The following is a 16,799-nucleotide window of genomic DNA, read 5'->3' as shown; positions in this document are numbered from 1 at the left end:
AGCAAGATATTTTAAAAAAACAGTTTTGTTGATTAAAAAACACTATATCGGATTCATATCGGTATCGGCAGATATCCAAATTTATGATATCGGTATCGGTATCGGACATAAAAAAGTGGTATCGTGCCATCTCTAGTAGTAACCTTTATTTTCACAGTTGCTTTTGATAAACAAATGTACAGTACATTGTGTAAAGCAACACACTTTTATTTGGAACTACAACAGTACATCAAGTCCACGGCGTCTGATAAAGGGTGTGAGAGGAAACCCAATAGAGCAGTGACTGCAGTTCAACAAACAGTCTGAGTCCACACAACAGGGGAACACTCACAGGTGTAAGCTCTGATTTTCAATTCCCCATATAAACAGTCACACACAAGCTGAAACGTCCGCAGACAGTGGATTACACACAGACACACCCACTGGGTGGAACACTGGGATCAAATACTCACTTGTGTTTGTCTTTCTCTATTGTTTCTGAAGTTTAAAGGAACAGAGGTGCAAGTGCAGAGTAAATGTATTTTTGACTACAGAATTCTTTTAACAAAAAAAAAAATGTGGAAATGTAGATGAAATATAAAATTCCAAAGTTTTTGGTAGAAAAATGTGATTAAGATCAGCAGATGGGGAAAGATGTCAAATTAAAGCTGTTTATATAAAATGAGAAAAATATGTTTTATGTTGTAGAGAAAGACAGGAAGAAAGGCAGGGAAAGAGGAAATAAGCAGAGTAACATGTAAGACATATCAGTCATCTCAGGTTTTACATCTCACTAACTTGTCTGAAGGTACAATTTGGTCCTCAGAGAGCTCGATAATTTAAGGAATACATTGATAAATGGCACGAGACAGTGTGAAGCCACCGTACTTCTCACACCACTGATTAAACTTAAATATGTAACTGTACATTTCCTCATAAAAAAAAAATTACAGAAAGTTACATAGTCACAAATAACTGAACACAACACATAGATACTTAAAACAACGGAGGAAATCTAGTGGGAAGAAGGACAAAATTGGCACAAAGGGATATAAAATGACAGAAAAGAGCAAAATGGTTCAAGAATAGCTCAAACCAGTCTCTTTCATTCTGAGAGTCCTGCCTCTACACCAGGGGTGTCCAACTCCAGGCCTCAAGGGCCGGTGTCCTGCAGGTTTTAGATCTCACCCTGGGCCAACACACCTGAATCAAATGATTAGTTCATCACCATGTTGAGGAGGTAATTTAGCCATTTAAATCAGCTTGTTGGCTCAAGGACCAATACGTTCTCACTCTCCAAGTGTAACATATTAGGCTATGTGACAAATCATCGGTATGTTACGCGTTCGGAAAAAGGAAGAAACATGAGAACTGTTTGGACTGAATCTACACATGTACATTTATTTTACTTTCTCATCATGAATTGCTTTGGAAAACACTATCTAGCATGATTAAGGTTGTGGTTAAGGTTAGGGATAAGGTTACGGTTAGGGTTAAGATTAAGGTTAGGGCTGGAATACACAGCTGAAATGTGTGTTACCGCCGGGAGCGTCATTCTACTGGATTTCATTCACAACCCAGCGCGTATCATAGGGATTCCTCGGGACGTGACAAATCGTCGGTATATTACGCATTGGGAATGAGAATGGCCTCCAAGGACACATCTAAAACCTGCAGGACGACGGCCCTTGAGGCGTAGAGTTGCACACCCCTGCTCTACGCAGAGGCAGACATCCTGCTATCAGCTGCTCTTCAGTCCTTGTATTCAAAGTGGCCACACTACATTATTTAAATCTATTTAAATCTTTCTTAGAGGAAAAAAAGAAAACAAACTAGATTAACAAAAATTAACAGCTGTGAGAATATTATTTCCACAGGTGAAGTTGAGGAATTTAAAATATGGACATTGATGGAACCAACCTCAACTGGTCATTAGAGGAACTGCAGTTTAAAAAAAACAGCAACTATTGTTTAGTGTGCAGTTTGCTGCTTTCAGTTAAATTAGTCAAATCTAGCGTTGTGCTTGGTTTAAATGTTAACACCTGAACTGAGGCGTGAAACAACAACAACAAAGGAGACGATTTTTTTGCCGTCTCCAGTCGTGGAGCAATTCAGAGGTGCTGTCGGGTTAAAATAGCAAGTGAACAAATGTTTCATAGGGCAAACTGTGACAAACAGCCAGAACAAGGGGCTCAGAATAAAACTTGATTCTATTTGTGATTAGGTTAGGGTTAGAAACTGAGATATATGAGATGAATGCTTTGTTTGATTCGTTTTGTTTCAGGAGAATGATATCAGTTTTCCATGACGCGTCGTAAATCATGTTCGTGTGCGCGGCAGCGTCTATTTGAAGCCTCCTTTATAATCACAGCAGGGGTCATTTCCTATCTTTTCAGCTGTCAACATTTTGGATCATCTCATCACAGCTCTCCTTTATTACCTCCCTGCAGCTTCAGTCACGGCCAGACTCTCAGATTAACAGGCAAACAGTTCCATGCCGCTGGCAGTATTGACGCAATGATTCTGAGCCACAGCGGTGTTTGTTTGTTTGTGCATGTGTGTGCGAGGGACACAGGTGCAACCCAGCCATCTGTTCTTATCTGTTCATCAAAGAGAAGATGTCCATGTTCCCATGTGAGCCTGGGCGATGAGTCACATGGGAACATGGACATGTGTTAAGAAGTTATGTTAAATCATCCCGAATCAAGCAGAATTAGATCCAGTGATTCTCAGAAAGGATGTGCCAATATATTAAATTAAATGAGTTTAAGAAGAAGGGTAAAAGTTCACGGTTGATGAAGTCCTATTGTGAAGTCTGTGCTCGCCATCTCGGTGTAGACATGAATAAAGACTTAATGCTCTGATCAACATTATTCACTTATCCTGCAGCATTCTTGTCTTTATCTTTTTTTGTTTGTTTGTTTGTTTTTTACTCTAATTGGAATCATAATTTACAAAATGAAGATTATGTTGTTTTAAACAAGGTGTGAAACTGGAGACTGAGACCATAAACCTCTCAGAAAAATTGTTTAATGATGTCACAGATCGAGTGAGGAGTAGGATCGTTTTCTCAAACAGTTCAATTTCGTTTTGCAACCTGCTGGCCTTTTGAAAGAATGCTGGTTTAAGGCATTTCCGATTGTTCATCTTTTTGATACAGTCTATGCCCAAGATCCGCTAAGACAGTCAATGTTAGCTCAAATAAAACAAATCCAAACCGTGATAAGTCAAGTCAATGTATGTAAACTTGACCCAACAATAAAACATTACTTTTTCTGAATTGCTAAACCACTGTAAAACCTAAACTGTCAACTATGAGAACTCTTTCATCAAATCAATCCCACAGTTGCCAAAATCTTAAACACTATTCATCTGGTTAGGACACCATTTGCAAAACTACCAAAACCCTAAACATATTTCTAACACAAAACACATTTAGCAGTGTGGTGTACTTGTACCCAGAATGTTGCACTGAGGATTATCCTCATCATCCTGATCACACCACCACTTATAGACCTCTAAGGCACATCTTTGGCTGCTGGGTGCTGAAATGCATCCTGCCTACAAAGGTCTGGAAGCCAGTACTGCTCAGAGGCCCAGTCTCATGGAGCCTCACATGACTCCTGTGAAATGTTTCAGTAGTGAGTGTGTAGCGAGTGTGACGTAAAAACATCTTGAGTTTATGTTAATTAGCTGGTTGGAATCTGTGTGATATTATGTGTGATGCTCTCCTGCGATGGCCCGAGGTGGAGATAATTAAGACGTGGTCCCTCAGGTTGTTTGCTAACCTTTCCTTATGAACAGACTGCTCTCTGTGTCTTTTACTATTTACAACAACGGCACACAAGAGAGATTGTATCCAGTGTTCCTGTTAGTGGCATCGTTTGTTCACATTTGAACCCCAGTAAAACACACACCCATGCTACTCACAAAAGTAACAAAGACTATCAGTCAGGAGCGAGTGGTGGGCAGAGAAGTCATGTGCTGCGTGTCTTTGTAGTCAGCTGATACTAGTGAGTATATGTGTGTGTATGTGTGTGTCTAAGTGTGGGTGCAAATGAGCTTTTGTGAGTATAGATGCTGGGAAGGAAAATGAATATCATAATACGCCGGCAGATGGTTGGAAAGTGCTGATAGCTGCAGCAGAAACTGGCCTTGATAAATAAATATGTCGCTTCTATCAGTCGTGTCTTCTATTTTTAATCACAGTGAACGGATAGGAAATTATTAGAAGGGATGGAGATGAGAGATAAAACTTCCATTTAATCAGTGGTTGTGGAAGGTATACGTGGGAGCAAAGAAACACACAGCTGTCCCCTTCTGATCACAGTTTGCAGTGCTTTCCATTTTTAAACTGTCTCTGTCACAGTGTGATTTTTTTTAAATTACCTAATAAAAAATTATTATTTTTTACTTAAAATAGAAATGTATTTACTTTTACTTTTTATGAAAAAAAAAAATCAAAACGAATTTGGTTTTACATCTCTGTAATATTAAATAACGTTAAACTTGCCCCCCGCCCTTCCTACAGCTTTTGTTTTATATTAAATGAATAAATATCACATTAGAAACTGCAGCCAACATGTTGTTTCACTGCTGACTGAGTCAAAGGCAGGTCAGAGGTGTTTAACTGACAAATAACTGGCCATTAGTTTCTCTCTGTGAGATTCCACACAAAGTAAAGACAAACAGACACGTGATGTTAAACAGGTGACTGTCTACACGTGTCCCTCAAAAACTTTCTGCCACTGGTGCACATTTACTCTTAGTTTATTTTATATTTTATCTTTATCTAAACGTTTCTGAAGACTAACAGGACTGCGCAGGACAGTAAGGAGCATACAAGGAGTCCACAAAGGCATCAACCAAACCTACCTCAGGACTCCATGAGCGGTGCCCTGTCCAGACTTTGATGAAGACCTACACAATATTAGCCAGTAGAGCTTGGAGTAGAGAAGCTATCTGTCTTGAACCATCCATCGTATTAATTTACTTTGCTTCCAAGGAGCCAGACTTTTGAGGTGGTTTTGAATAATAGTTCTCCAGACTTTCTGATGATCTTTTAAAGTTTATATCTTTACATGATCATTTTCAGAAGTTTTTTTTGTTTCAAGCATAAAAAGACACCTGGCTAAAGGGATGAAGCAGTGTTGTGTCTACACATAACAGACAACTTTCCAAAGAAACAATTTTAAAGTGCATCTTCAGATGCTTTACTTTGTGCATGTCACAAAAACAAATACAAAATTTCCATGTCTTTAGTTACACAAATTGTCAAAAATACCACAGTTTGACAAGTATTAAATAGTATTCCTGCACCAACTAAACGATTCAGCTCTTAGCCAAACAAATGTGGCATACCTCAGCAATGTGTGTATTGTTTTATTTATTTATTTATTTATTTATTTATTTTGAGGAAACTAGATATTTGGAGAACAAAAGAAGTAGCATGTCACTTAAAAAATAGGAAAAGAAATCCGCAAAGACTGATCCAGGGCTTGAGACCTTTCGCTGAACAGTGACGGTCTCAGTGGAAGTGAAGTCATTCTTAAGAAAAGAAAACAGGGAGAAAGCTGAAGTATGTCAAACTGCACAAGAACTGGACTGAAAATGAATGGCACTTAGTCTTATGGAGTATGAATACAACTTTGAAATACAATGAGTGTCTACACTCACTGTAAAACATGATAGAGGGTCTGTCGTGGTTTTGGGCTTCATTTTGCAGTTCAGAGTCCTTTCAAAATTGATGGAGTAATAAATGCAGAAAAGGATTTCTGGAGCTTTCTGGTGTAGTAAATAAATTAAATGTATACATCATTAAATAATTAATTAAATGTGTCTTTCATTCATTGAAATGGAGATAATTAATTAAATATACAAATAATTAATAAAATGTCAATTAATTTCATTTAAAGCGTTTGATATGTTACTAATTAATGAATTCATTAAACATTTAATAAATTAATTAGTGTCACATTTCATTATTTATTTAATGACGCGTTTATTTGATTCATTTTGGCAGGGAATGAGCGCCTTATCGGTTATGTAGTCCTCCTCCGCGACTGAGGGCGCTGTTACATACCAACAGCGTGCTGACGTCAGGTTTGTTGCCGGAAGTACCTCTCAGTTGTCAGAGGAAAAGCATCGAAATCCGGCGTGAGAGGCTGTTTTGGCTTCCATGTGGCACTGAAGTCAAAAGAACTGAAGATTTTACGAGTAACTGTCCGCTTATAGAGCAGCCATGGGGAAAAAAGGCAAGAAGGAGAAGAAGGTTAAGGGAGCCGAGAAGACAGCTGCCAAAATGGAGAAAAAGGTTTCAAAAAGGTCCAAACGAGAAGAGGTAACAATTAAATCAAAGTAAAATAGGATGAATCGGAAAGCCCTATCCTGTTGCAAACCTTTTACGTTTCGCAGATTATTTATTTATTTATTCTATTTATTTATTGAATCAAATTATCTTTAATATGAGATGAGCACATAAAGGCGTTTTTGATTTCTTCTCCGTTTAACCTTTTCTGCCTGCAGGATGATTTGGAGGCTCTGATCGCTGAGTTTCAGAGTCTGGACGCAAAGAAAACCCAGGTTGTCGAGACGACGTGTCCGCCTCCATCACCGAGGTGAAAAACATAGAGTCAGGCTCAATATTTGGAAAATATAAATAAAATTCAGTGTCATAAGCAACATCACAGTGACCCACAAACAAAGATGCAAAACAAGAGATGCAAATTAACATAAATTGCACATAAAAATCACCAAAATAAGGCAAAAAAACCAAACAACAAACGTGCGTAAAGAGATGAATGAATCAAAGATACAGAGTGACTAAAGAGAGAAGCAAAACATCAACAAGGAATGCACAGTGACAGAAATTCACAAGAAATCACCAAAATAATGCAAAAGAAAGTGTGTAAGAGGGATAGAAAACAACCACAGATCCCAACCTTTGATTTTTTTTAAAGATATAATTTTCTATAATTTTGTATTTTTTATCGTGGTTTTGACGTAGTTTTGTGGTCAAAATTACAAAAAAACTTAGTTTTGGATTTTATATTATTCACTCAAATGACTTACAGTGTAGACAAGAGAAATGCCAACTCAGTTTTTTGCTAGTCCCTGTCAATAATAAACAAATCCATTATTTATTAAATTAAATGCACTGAAATTAAAAGATTTTGTACATTATAACATTATTCCAATGTTATAAAAAGTACAGTTTGGGGGATTTGCTCCTGTTTAGCACCAGTGAGGACATATTTCTGCCTCTTTCCACTTGTTTTCATTATTACCAGTGTTTTCTACACCATCACAAGTCTTCTGCACAGTACAAAGGATGTGCTAGTTAGCTGTGCACGTAGTCTGCAGTAAAAACACAAAAAGTTTAATTCATTCATTCATTTTGATGCCGGTCCAAAAGTAGAACTTCAGGGATCAATAAAAAAGGATGTGAATCATCCTTTGACGGAGTCGTTAATGAGTGCACTGAGTGCAATTTCACCAGAGTCCATCCAGTATAAGCTCAGAGATTGTATTCAAAACAACACTTTTCAGCCAGACTGTGGTGCTAAAGAAAAGACTCGGGGACTATTGAAGTGAACAGGAAGCAGAATCGCTTGATGATTTACCTCTTCATGCTTTTTAGATTGAATGGATCCCTCTCTGCACATCCTGAGAAAGATGAACTCATCCTGTTTGGAGGAGAATTCTTCAATGGAAAGAAGGTAGCAGATTAGTCCAATAAATGATATTGTGCATTAGTGCTCAGTCGTGTGTACCAACCTTCAGTATATGTCTCCTAGTGTGAATGAGCAGCTAATTACACAGCGAAACAGTTCATCTAACACTCTTTTCACTGATATTTGTTTTTCTTGCAGTGTTGATTTGTTATTTATTTGGTATTTTTTGTAGTCCACTTTTGCACCTTTTTCTATGTATTTTTCTCCCTGTTGCATGGGCTGCACTTTATTATTTTTATTACAACAACATCAAATGTCATCACACCGACCTGTGTCACTAAAGAACGAGTATGGGCTATCATGTGTTCAAAGGCTGCTGCACCTGTCAGGACAGCCAATGCTAGTTTGAACCTGCTGTGTGTTTCAACTGACCCTAGCAACCAATCAGAGTAGAGACTAAACATTTTCAACAGAAGTTACCAAGGTGATTTTCGCAGGTTAAGAGAGAGCGTCTTTGTGATGCTCAAAGACCTCACTCACCGGTTATTTTTACTTCATAGTACAACCCTCCGCTTTCTGATTGGATTTTTTTCACAGTGTGTTGATTTCGAATTAAAAATTTTATAATTATTTGCAAGCATCACACGCTTTTAATATGAGCCTAAGGCTTCCGTGGCTGATTTTGTGTGGACAGTTTTAAAAACCCTGCTGTGGTTTTCTGTTTTTGCAGACGTATCTGTACAACGATCTGTTCTTCTACAACATCAGGAAGAATACCTGGGTTAAATCAGAAATCCCCAACCCTCCTCCACCACGCTGTTCTCATCAGGTACACAACATCCCAGATGAAGACTCTTAAATGTCTTTTGGTACACAGTTTACAACTAAACATCTCAGGGGTTTCTTAGCATTTGATAAACCAGCAAACACCACACTTTTTCACCACACAGCCAGTACCTGGGTCAAATTTGTGCTGTCATAGTGTTGTGATTTATCATTTCAGCCACAAGGGGGCAGTCTGCTGTAGCACAGATCAGAGGGCAACTTTAAAACTTATCAGCAATCGCACATCATCACAACAAGACAGCCTTTTACAAGGGAACCAGTTAAATCTGAGGACATCAAACTGTCTTATGTCGTGCTGTTTTTGCAGCTGTCTTCTTCCCCCCCGCCTCACTCCTCCCCCTCTCCTTTCTTTCCTCCACTCAGGCGGTGGTAGTTCCTCAGGGCGGGGGACAGCTCTGGGTGTTTGGTGGAGAGTTTGCCTCTCCAAATGGGGAACAGTTCTATCACTACAAGGACCTTTGGGTACTGCACCTTGCTACACACACCTGGGAGAACATCAAGTGCGTACAAAGGCTGCTAAGCATAGATGCAGTAATTGGAAGTTGTTGCTGATAGATGGATTGTGTAAATACAGAGTCTCAAGTCCAGCTGCTGTACAGATGTTATGTTAGTTTTTACTTTTCAGGGCACCGGGCGGTCCATCGGGCCGCAGTGGACATCGGATGGTCCTCAGCAAGAAGCAGCTGCTGGTGTTTGGAGGTTTCCACGAGAGCACCAGGTAAACAGGCTCACTGAACAGGTGTCATGGTGGTCACGGTCTGCTTGATATCAGCAACGGATGAAGTGACAAAGAAACTGAATCCGCTGAAAATCAATCATTTATTATTTGAAATTAAATGCAAAAAATCTAATTAATTTGTGAAGACGTGTGTAAGAGATTGCGTATATACTTATCTCACTCTGTTTATGCAGACATCTTCCTTCCCCTGCTTATAATGGAAGTTTAATCAGGCTGCGAAATGTTGGCCGGCTCAAAACTGTGTCAGAATTTGACTCGTCGATCGTGGGGACTGGTAAATGAAAATCACTTCAAGCATGAATACAACTCAGAATATATTGCTCCTAAAGTTCTACTGCGTTCCTTTACTATTAAATAAATAGATAAGGAGCATGACAGTAAATTAGAAGATTGCGTCGGCATTTGGACATTGCTCGGTGTTTGTTTCTGACTCTTCTTGTAACATATTAACACTTTTTGTGGACAGAAATTTTAATTTTGTTAAGGAGATTTTATGTTTTGGGCATACAGTCAAATGCCCTCTCAGCACCTCTATAAAAGCACAGGTTTTGTAGGTCTGGAGAATTCAGGTGTTTAACACATTGCCAAACTCTTCCCAGCAAATTAACCCCAATTTCAGTCTGCAATGACATGACAATAAGAATGGGAATGTATAAGAGTGGTTTGTTTAGAAGGGTTAGCAGGAGAAAGCTTCTTCTCCCCAAAAAGGGCATGACAGCAAATTGCATCTAAACAAATCACAAGATTTCTGGAATAATGTACTTTTGACCGACAAGACCAAAGTATAGAGCTATTTAGACTATGCTTAGCACCTTTTGGAGAAAACTAAAGATAGCATACCTGCGCAATTCGACCATGAACTGCTCTGACCATGAATCTAAAGTATTCTAGATTCAGATGTCAGGCCATCAGTCCGACAGCTAAAGCTTAGATGAAACTGGGTCGTGCAAAAGGACACTGATCCTGAGCACTGCAGCAAATCTGCTACTGAATAACTTCAATAGAAAAGAATCGAGGTGCTGCAATGACCCAGTCAAAGACGGGCGTTAAGAGAGGACCTCTATCTATAAACACATTCCCAAAAACCTCAATAAACTGAAGCAATGTTGCAGAGACGAGTGGGCCAGAATTCCTCCACAGTGATGTGAGAGATCGATAAAGTCATACAGAAAATAGTTCAAATTGTTGCTGCCCAGGGTGGCTCCACAAGCTATTTCATTAAACATGCACCGCTGCTGACGACAGTAGTGACACTAGCTGATGCATCTGTGGATCCCTACAGTTTTTCAGTGTAAAAGCCCAGTGTCCTTATGCTCCCGCCTCCGCCTCCTCACCCTGCAGGGATTTTATCTACTACAATGATGTCTACTCTTTCTCCCTGGACACCTTTTCTTGGTCACGCCTCTCTCCATCAGGCTCCGCCCCCTCCCCGCGCTCTGCCTGTCAGATGACCTCCACTCCAGACGGCATGGGCGTCATCATCTATGGGGGATACTCCAAAGTGGTGCGTGTGTCGTCTGACCGCCTCCCCCGTATTGTTGTCATTTTTTTGTTGTACAGCCTGATTAAACTGCGTGTGCGTTCATGCAGAGGGTCAAGAAGGATGTCGAGAAGGGGACCATCCACTCTGACATGTTCCTTTTGAAGCGAGAGGGTAAAGATGGTCAAGGTACACAACACTCAGTTGTTAACGACAAAATCATTCAAGTCTAACGATGTTGCTCCTGTCCTCGTGGTATATGTTGTGACTTTTCCTCTGTCCTGCAGAGAAGTGGTCGTGGTCCAGACTGAACCCTTCTGGCAATAAGCCCCCTCCTCGCTCTGGTTTCTCCTTGGCGGTGGGCCCAGCTGGGCGGGCGGTGCTGTTTGGTGGGGTTTGTGACGAGGAAGAGGAAGAGTCGCTGGAGGGCGACTTCTACAATGACCTGTACTTGTATGACACAGTGAAAAACCGCTGGTTCCCCGGTGTGCTCAGGGTAAGCTACGATCTATGTCTGTCCTGATGAGAGTGGTCCTTTCCAGGATGAAATTACCTCCACCTATAGATCTGAGTGGTTTGAGTGTGGAAACTGATACACTGTGGTGTCATTCATAATTGCTGTGTGTGCATAAAAGAAGGAGTAGTAAATTGAGATCTATAAAAGCAAAGGCTCTGAATTATAGCTCAGCATAAGCAATACGTCGAGCCACAGTTTCATACTTCCCTTCTAGATCCACTTTATCACAAACATTCAGCAGCTTTGAGCTCATCTGGTCCATAGTTTGTATCGCATATATGTAGCCCAGTGCAGAGGAGGGGGTCTGATGGCAAGCTGCTGTGTGTTCAGTTATAAAGCATCGCTGCTGATGCAATGCAGAATTCAGAAGGTAGGAAAAAAGACAACATCAAAGAGGAATAAAGAAATGCAGACTGTATCGGGGCAGGATGACGGTGCAGTGTTCAGCTGTCACAGCAGGAAGCTCCTGAGTTCAAACCTGCCAGCCAGCTGCGATCTTTCTGTGTGGAGTTTGCATGTTCTCCCTCTCTGTGTGGGTTCTCTGTGGGTACTCTGTCTTCCTCCCACAGTCCACATGCATTCTTTACATGGCCATCAATTTAATTTAGTTTTATATATGTAGCTCAAAATCACAACAACATTTGCCTCAAGGCGGCCATCCACCGCAACCAGTTGGGGCTGAGGGGGGTGGAAGACGGGAGAAAAAGCAGCCTGTGGAAGAGAGCAGAGATTAGTAATAACTAATGACTCCCTGTGCATTGTTAGATCCAAACCCAACCCAACTCGGTGGATGAATTTGGCCTGATGTGTTAGTGTTCTTATCACTTCACCAGCTGTAGTACAACATCTGTCTTCAATGGACATTTGGAGATTTTACAGGATTTACGTCACATCTGACACTTGCTGCTCCGATATACGTTATTTTGCACATCTCCATGAAACAGAAGTTTAAAAGAAAGAGCATTGATATGATCAGAAGGTTGGTGGTTTGATCCCTGGCTCCTCCAGTCTGCATGTTGCTCTCCGATGCATCCATCGGAGTCTGATTGTCGTCAGGAAAAAGCACTCAGTTTAGAGACAGCGCTTGTGAGAATGGGTGTGATTGGGTGAATGTGGCATGTTGTATACAGCGCTTTGAGTACTCTGGGAGAGTAGAAAAACGCTGTATAAGAATCTGTCCATTTATCATTACCATTTACTTTCTGTGTGCTCAGTTTTATTTGATTTCTTCTTTGTGTGTCTGTCCAGGGAAACAAGACAGAGAAGAAGAAACGGCGGAGGGTGAAAAAGGATATGGCAGAGGGGGAGGAAGCGGAGAGGGAGGAAGAGGAGGCAGCGGCACCTCAAGGACCCACTGAGATCATCAAAGAGATCATCACTGAGGACGGAACAGTGATGACCATTAAGGAAGTGATTCCTGGTCCTCAGGTGCAGGAGGAGGAGGAGGAGGAAGAGGAGGAAGAAGATGGCAAGATTACACACACTCGTGCTAAACTAAAGGAAAGAAGTTCTCAGTATCTTTGTTTACCTAACTTCAGGGTCTTTTTTTTTGTTTTGTTTTTATCGTCATTAGGGTCGGCCACGGCCCCGCTCATCGAGCCTTGCCCGAGGTCCAGCGCCATGGCAACAGTGCGACAAGGCAAGCTCTACCTGTACGGGGGGATGTTTGAGGTGGGTGACCGCCAGTTCACTCTGAACGACTTCTACTGTCTGGACCTGCACAAGATGGACCAGTGGGAGGTTCTGGTCGAAATGGACCCAAGTGAGTCAGCCGGACAATAAAAGTCCAAAAGCGACAACAAAGAGGCCTTAAACGAAATCCGTCAGCTCAGCGCACTTAATTAAAGCAGCCAGTGTGTGTGTGTGTGTGCGTGTGTGTGTGCGTGTGTGTGTGCGTGCGTGCATGCATGCGTGTGTGTGTGTGCGTGCGTGTGTGCGCTAACGTCTGAATATCCTCTGACGCAGGAGAGAGGTGCTGTTAAGATGGGAGTCAGGGGCATGAGGTTTCATTTGGATTTATGATGGTCTCTCCACAGAGACACAGGAGTGGCTGGAAGAGTCTGAGTCAGAGGACGATGAAGAGGAAGAGGAGGAGGCGAAGGGAGCAGAGGGGGAGGAAGAGGAGTCTGAAGAGGAAAGCGAGGACGAGGAAGGCAAGAGATTATTCAGGTTCTTCGATGGCCGACACTTATGTGCGCTCTTTATTTATAATGAGCAACAAGTGCAGAGTCCCATTCAGGATGTGCATGACATCTGTTTATATTGTACACCGCCTGTTGCAGTCTAATACAGCAGCTTCATAAAGGTATTAATATTCAGTTTCCATTAAGATGCTCTCAGGGGTTCATTTAACACTTCAGTGAAATGTTTTATTATTTTTCCCTGCTCGTGTTTTCAAATGAGCATCGAGATCATGTTTCTTCATCTTGAACTTTACTTTGCATACGTTTGTTTTTTTCCTCATTTGTTTTAAGGACACACTGCACGCCGTGCTGAGAGATACCTCGTTTTCAGCTAATAGCTTTTTGTAAATCATGTTGTTGCGAAACTGTTTTACAGACACAACTTGTGTGTTGTTTTTGAAAGGCCTGGAGAACTGTTGCTTAAAAAATGACAAAGTTCCTCCTGAGACAATAATTGCCTTAAAAATAAAATGTAGGTAGGAGCAGGAAGTAGGTATGGTTTCAGTGTTTGAGTCAATGGACATGTTTATATTCCATTATTGGTCCTACCTATGCTCCCACCCAATCGTGTCGGGCATTGAGAGCACACAAAGCCGATGGCGCTGGGCTGGAGTGTGTTCGTCACAATCTGAGAAGTTAACCTGCAGCCACGTTTACAGCAGTGTCCCAGATTTGAAGAACCATGTCTAGAGTCTCTAGTGTGCACGTCAGTTTTTAATTACTCACACGACTGCGGTTACGTTTTCAGCCTTGATGCTGAGATAATGTAACAGAAGCTGTTGGGCTGAATTTAATTGAAATGAGTTCAGAAGCCCAACTTCCCACATTCCCACGTTTGAATCAGGATTTCTGAGCTGATGCAGTGATTCCAGGAAGTTAGAGAGCTGTGTTTCAACCTCTGCTTCTTGCCATTTTTCGGTCTTTCCACAGCTATACTCAGCACGAAGATATTCATTCTGAGAGAGAGCACCTGAACACGTGCAGCGTTAGTGTCTCCCTCTCTCTCTGTTATGGACAGGTTTCTTTTGCTTTGCATTTGCAGTTGGCTGTTCTAAACAGCTCAACAATGCAAGCATATGCATGTGTGCAAATGGGATATTTATTTTGGCACCCAGGTGTAAATAACTCTGGATTAGTTCAGATTTCAGCTTTGTCCCTACACCTGTTTAATTTTTAAATTCTCGAGTTATCAGTCTCACAGATTTGGCTTTGGTTGAGCAATAATCCTTGTACTACTCCCTAGCTCCAAAGACATCAGCTCTGACATTTCTGGTAATGCTACCAATGTTGTATTTACAGATGCTAAAGAGATTTTTGTTAATAAACTACAGCTCTGGCTACTTAAGAGGAGATGCAACTGTGTTGTGGCTGCATCTGCTCAGTAACGTTAGCGTCTCTATTATGCAGGGCGCTCCCTCGTCTAACATCTGCACCTGACTGTGTGTTTCCAGATGAAGAAAAGCACCCCGCAGTGCAGGAGGGGGAGACGGTAACGGATTACCAGAACCGTACAGAGCAGTACTGGATAGGACTGGCACGTGCCAACATGGGCTCCGACGCCAAGGACAAGAAAGTTGCCAAGGTCGCCCTCGCCATGGCTAAAGTCTTCTATGAAGACCAGTAGCAGGATACGCAGAAGTGTGTGTGTGCGTGCGTGCGTGTGTGTGCGTGTGTGTGCGTGCGTGCGTGTGTGTGCGTGTGTGTGTGTGTGTAAAACGTTTTTCTTTGTAATGGGTAAACTTTTATATAACATTCAAAAATGCCTTTTGAACAGTCTGGGGGAAAATAATTCAGTCATGAATCAATTACATTCACTTTTCACAACGAAAACATTAACAAATACAAATGACTGATGGTTTGTAAAGGTCAAAATGTTCATTCATTTGAAATAAAATCACTTAATTCATTAATTTCACCAAAGCAATGCTGACATGTTTCACACACTGCTGCCGACATGTTATCGTGTCTTTGAGTGTAGCTGAGCAAGTGAGCAAATGCAACCCACCTCCAACTCAGTTGTACTTGGAATTAGAATAACTTTATTTTCCACAGTAGAAAAGAAATTGTCTTTGGTTCACAAATCAATTCACAATAAAGATGCTGATAATAATCAGCGCACATTCATACATGCACACACATAAAGCCTCAATAAAACTATAGAAATATAACAAAGCATCTTGTTACTTGGTATGCTAATTACATTTGGCCCAAATTACCCCTTTTACGCCTTTTTAGTAGCTAGAGGCATCCTATGACATCATCCTCAGGGTGTTAGTTCAGTATCAGAATAAAGATGGTGTTCTTGGTCAACAATGATAGACTGAGTTTCCCCTAAAACGGCAGTGTGATCCGACTCATCTAATGTGGTTTGTTGTTTACCAATGATTCTTCCAGCAGCTCCGACAATCCTGTCCATGTTGTTTCTATTTTGCCAGAGTCAGGAAAATAGGAACAAACATAATCAGTGTCATAGCTGTTACTGATGACTTGTGTTTTCTGTGCTAGGTCTCTTTCCGCCTTACTGGCCATGCATGCGTGGAAAGGCAGGGAGGATGCAGAATAAAGCCACGCTGCAAAAATATGAAAATCAATATTCTGACTAAACCTAGATTGTTGTGTTTATCCTGGTAACAAACTGTGGCTTCAGCTAACAAATCCAGCGTACACGGAAGAAAATTAACATCAGTTTGGGGGTCCTGTTTAGCTAGCAGATGGAATAAAAATGATAGTGAAAAACAAAATAAGGGCTAAAGGACATTAAAAACTGTAGGCGTATGGGCGGACTGCAAAGTTGAGTTATAATTCTCAGTGTGGCACCACACAGAAAAAACTCCTACAAACTACTGTCGTGTGATGTGTGGTTAATGTAAATTTTTTTTAAAAAATCATCTTTAAATACACTGCATCATTTATTTTGTGTTTCACTTGCTGGGACCACGTCCTCATGTAGGTTTGCCAGCATTTCTAGTTGATGATGACAATGGACTGAGCATGATATGAAGCTGCTGTTTGGAGAAGGCCTCAGAGGGGAAAGGTGGCGGTTCCCGGGATGGGCTGATCCCCATGTACTAATGAGAAGTGAATGAACTGAGAGAGGGAGGGGTAAGAAAACGGGAACAAACGGCTTATAGTGTGTGTTCTGTGGGGAGCTCTATATGGACAGGGAAGTGGTGAGTATGAGGTGTGGTCCCACTCTTGAATGTCAGATAAATGATCTCCAATTTATTTTCTTCTTGCGAGTCCTCAGTGTTTGTTCAGTTTTTAATAAATGGGAGCCTGCTTTGAAAACAGAAGAGATTTCAAGTTAACTTGAACAAATGCCTGTTCCTCCGTACCACCACTCTATCATGTGCTTGTGCGTTTCTTGGATTTGTTCCCATCT

The 16,799-nt window shown here is 41.1% G+C and overlaps 1 protein-coding gene across 1 annotated transcript; it reads left to right on the top strand.

Annotated features, from left to right (window-relative positions):
* The first annotated feature begins 6,096 nt into the window (after window positions 1-6,096).
* Window positions 6,097-16,293, top strand: klhdc4 (kelch domain containing 4). The gene is made up of 13 exons (XM_005935026.3): window positions 6,097-6,319; window positions 6,505-6,596; window positions 7,619-7,697; window positions 8,383-8,481; window positions 8,862-8,998; window positions 9,124-9,216; window positions 10,579-10,741; window positions 10,828-10,906; window positions 11,005-11,213; window positions 12,483-12,702; window positions 12,808-12,996; window positions 13,271-13,387; window positions 14,869-16,293. The coding sequence occupies exons 1-13, from the start codon at window positions 6,221-6,223 to the stop codon at window positions 15,039-15,041; spliced, it is 1,749 nt and encodes a 582-aa protein (XP_005935088.1). The 5' UTR covers window positions 6,097-6,220; the 3' UTR covers window positions 15,042-16,293.
* Window positions 16,294-16,799: the final 506 nt, after the last annotated feature.

Source organism: Haplochromis burtoni, unplaced genomic scaffold (assembly GCF_018398535.1).
Source record: "Haplochromis burtoni strain Fernald_Lab_line unplaced genomic scaffold, NCSU_Asbu1 Contig_188, whole genome shotgun sequence".
NCBI lineage: Eukaryota > Metazoa > Chordata > Actinopteri > Cichliformes > Cichlidae > Haplochromis > Haplochromis burtoni.
Note: the sequence above shows the minus strand (reverse complement) of the source record. Positions and strands in the feature narration are given on the sequence as shown.

Bases quoted from the DNA above. Each gene is read 5' to 3' on its own strand.
- klhdc4 (XM_005935026.3), top strand. From the start codon at position 6,221: ATGGGGAAAAAAGGCAAGAAGGAGAAGAAGGTTAAGGGAGCCGAGAAG. The intron at 8,999-9,123 runs GTGCGTACAAAG...TTTACTTTTCAG, and splicing joins CACACCTGGGAGAACATCAA to GGCACCGGGCGGTCCATCGG. The intron at 13,388-14,868 runs GCAAGAGATTAT...GTGTGTTTCCAG, and splicing joins GGAAAGCGAGGACGAGGAAG to ATGAAGAAAAGCACCCCGCA.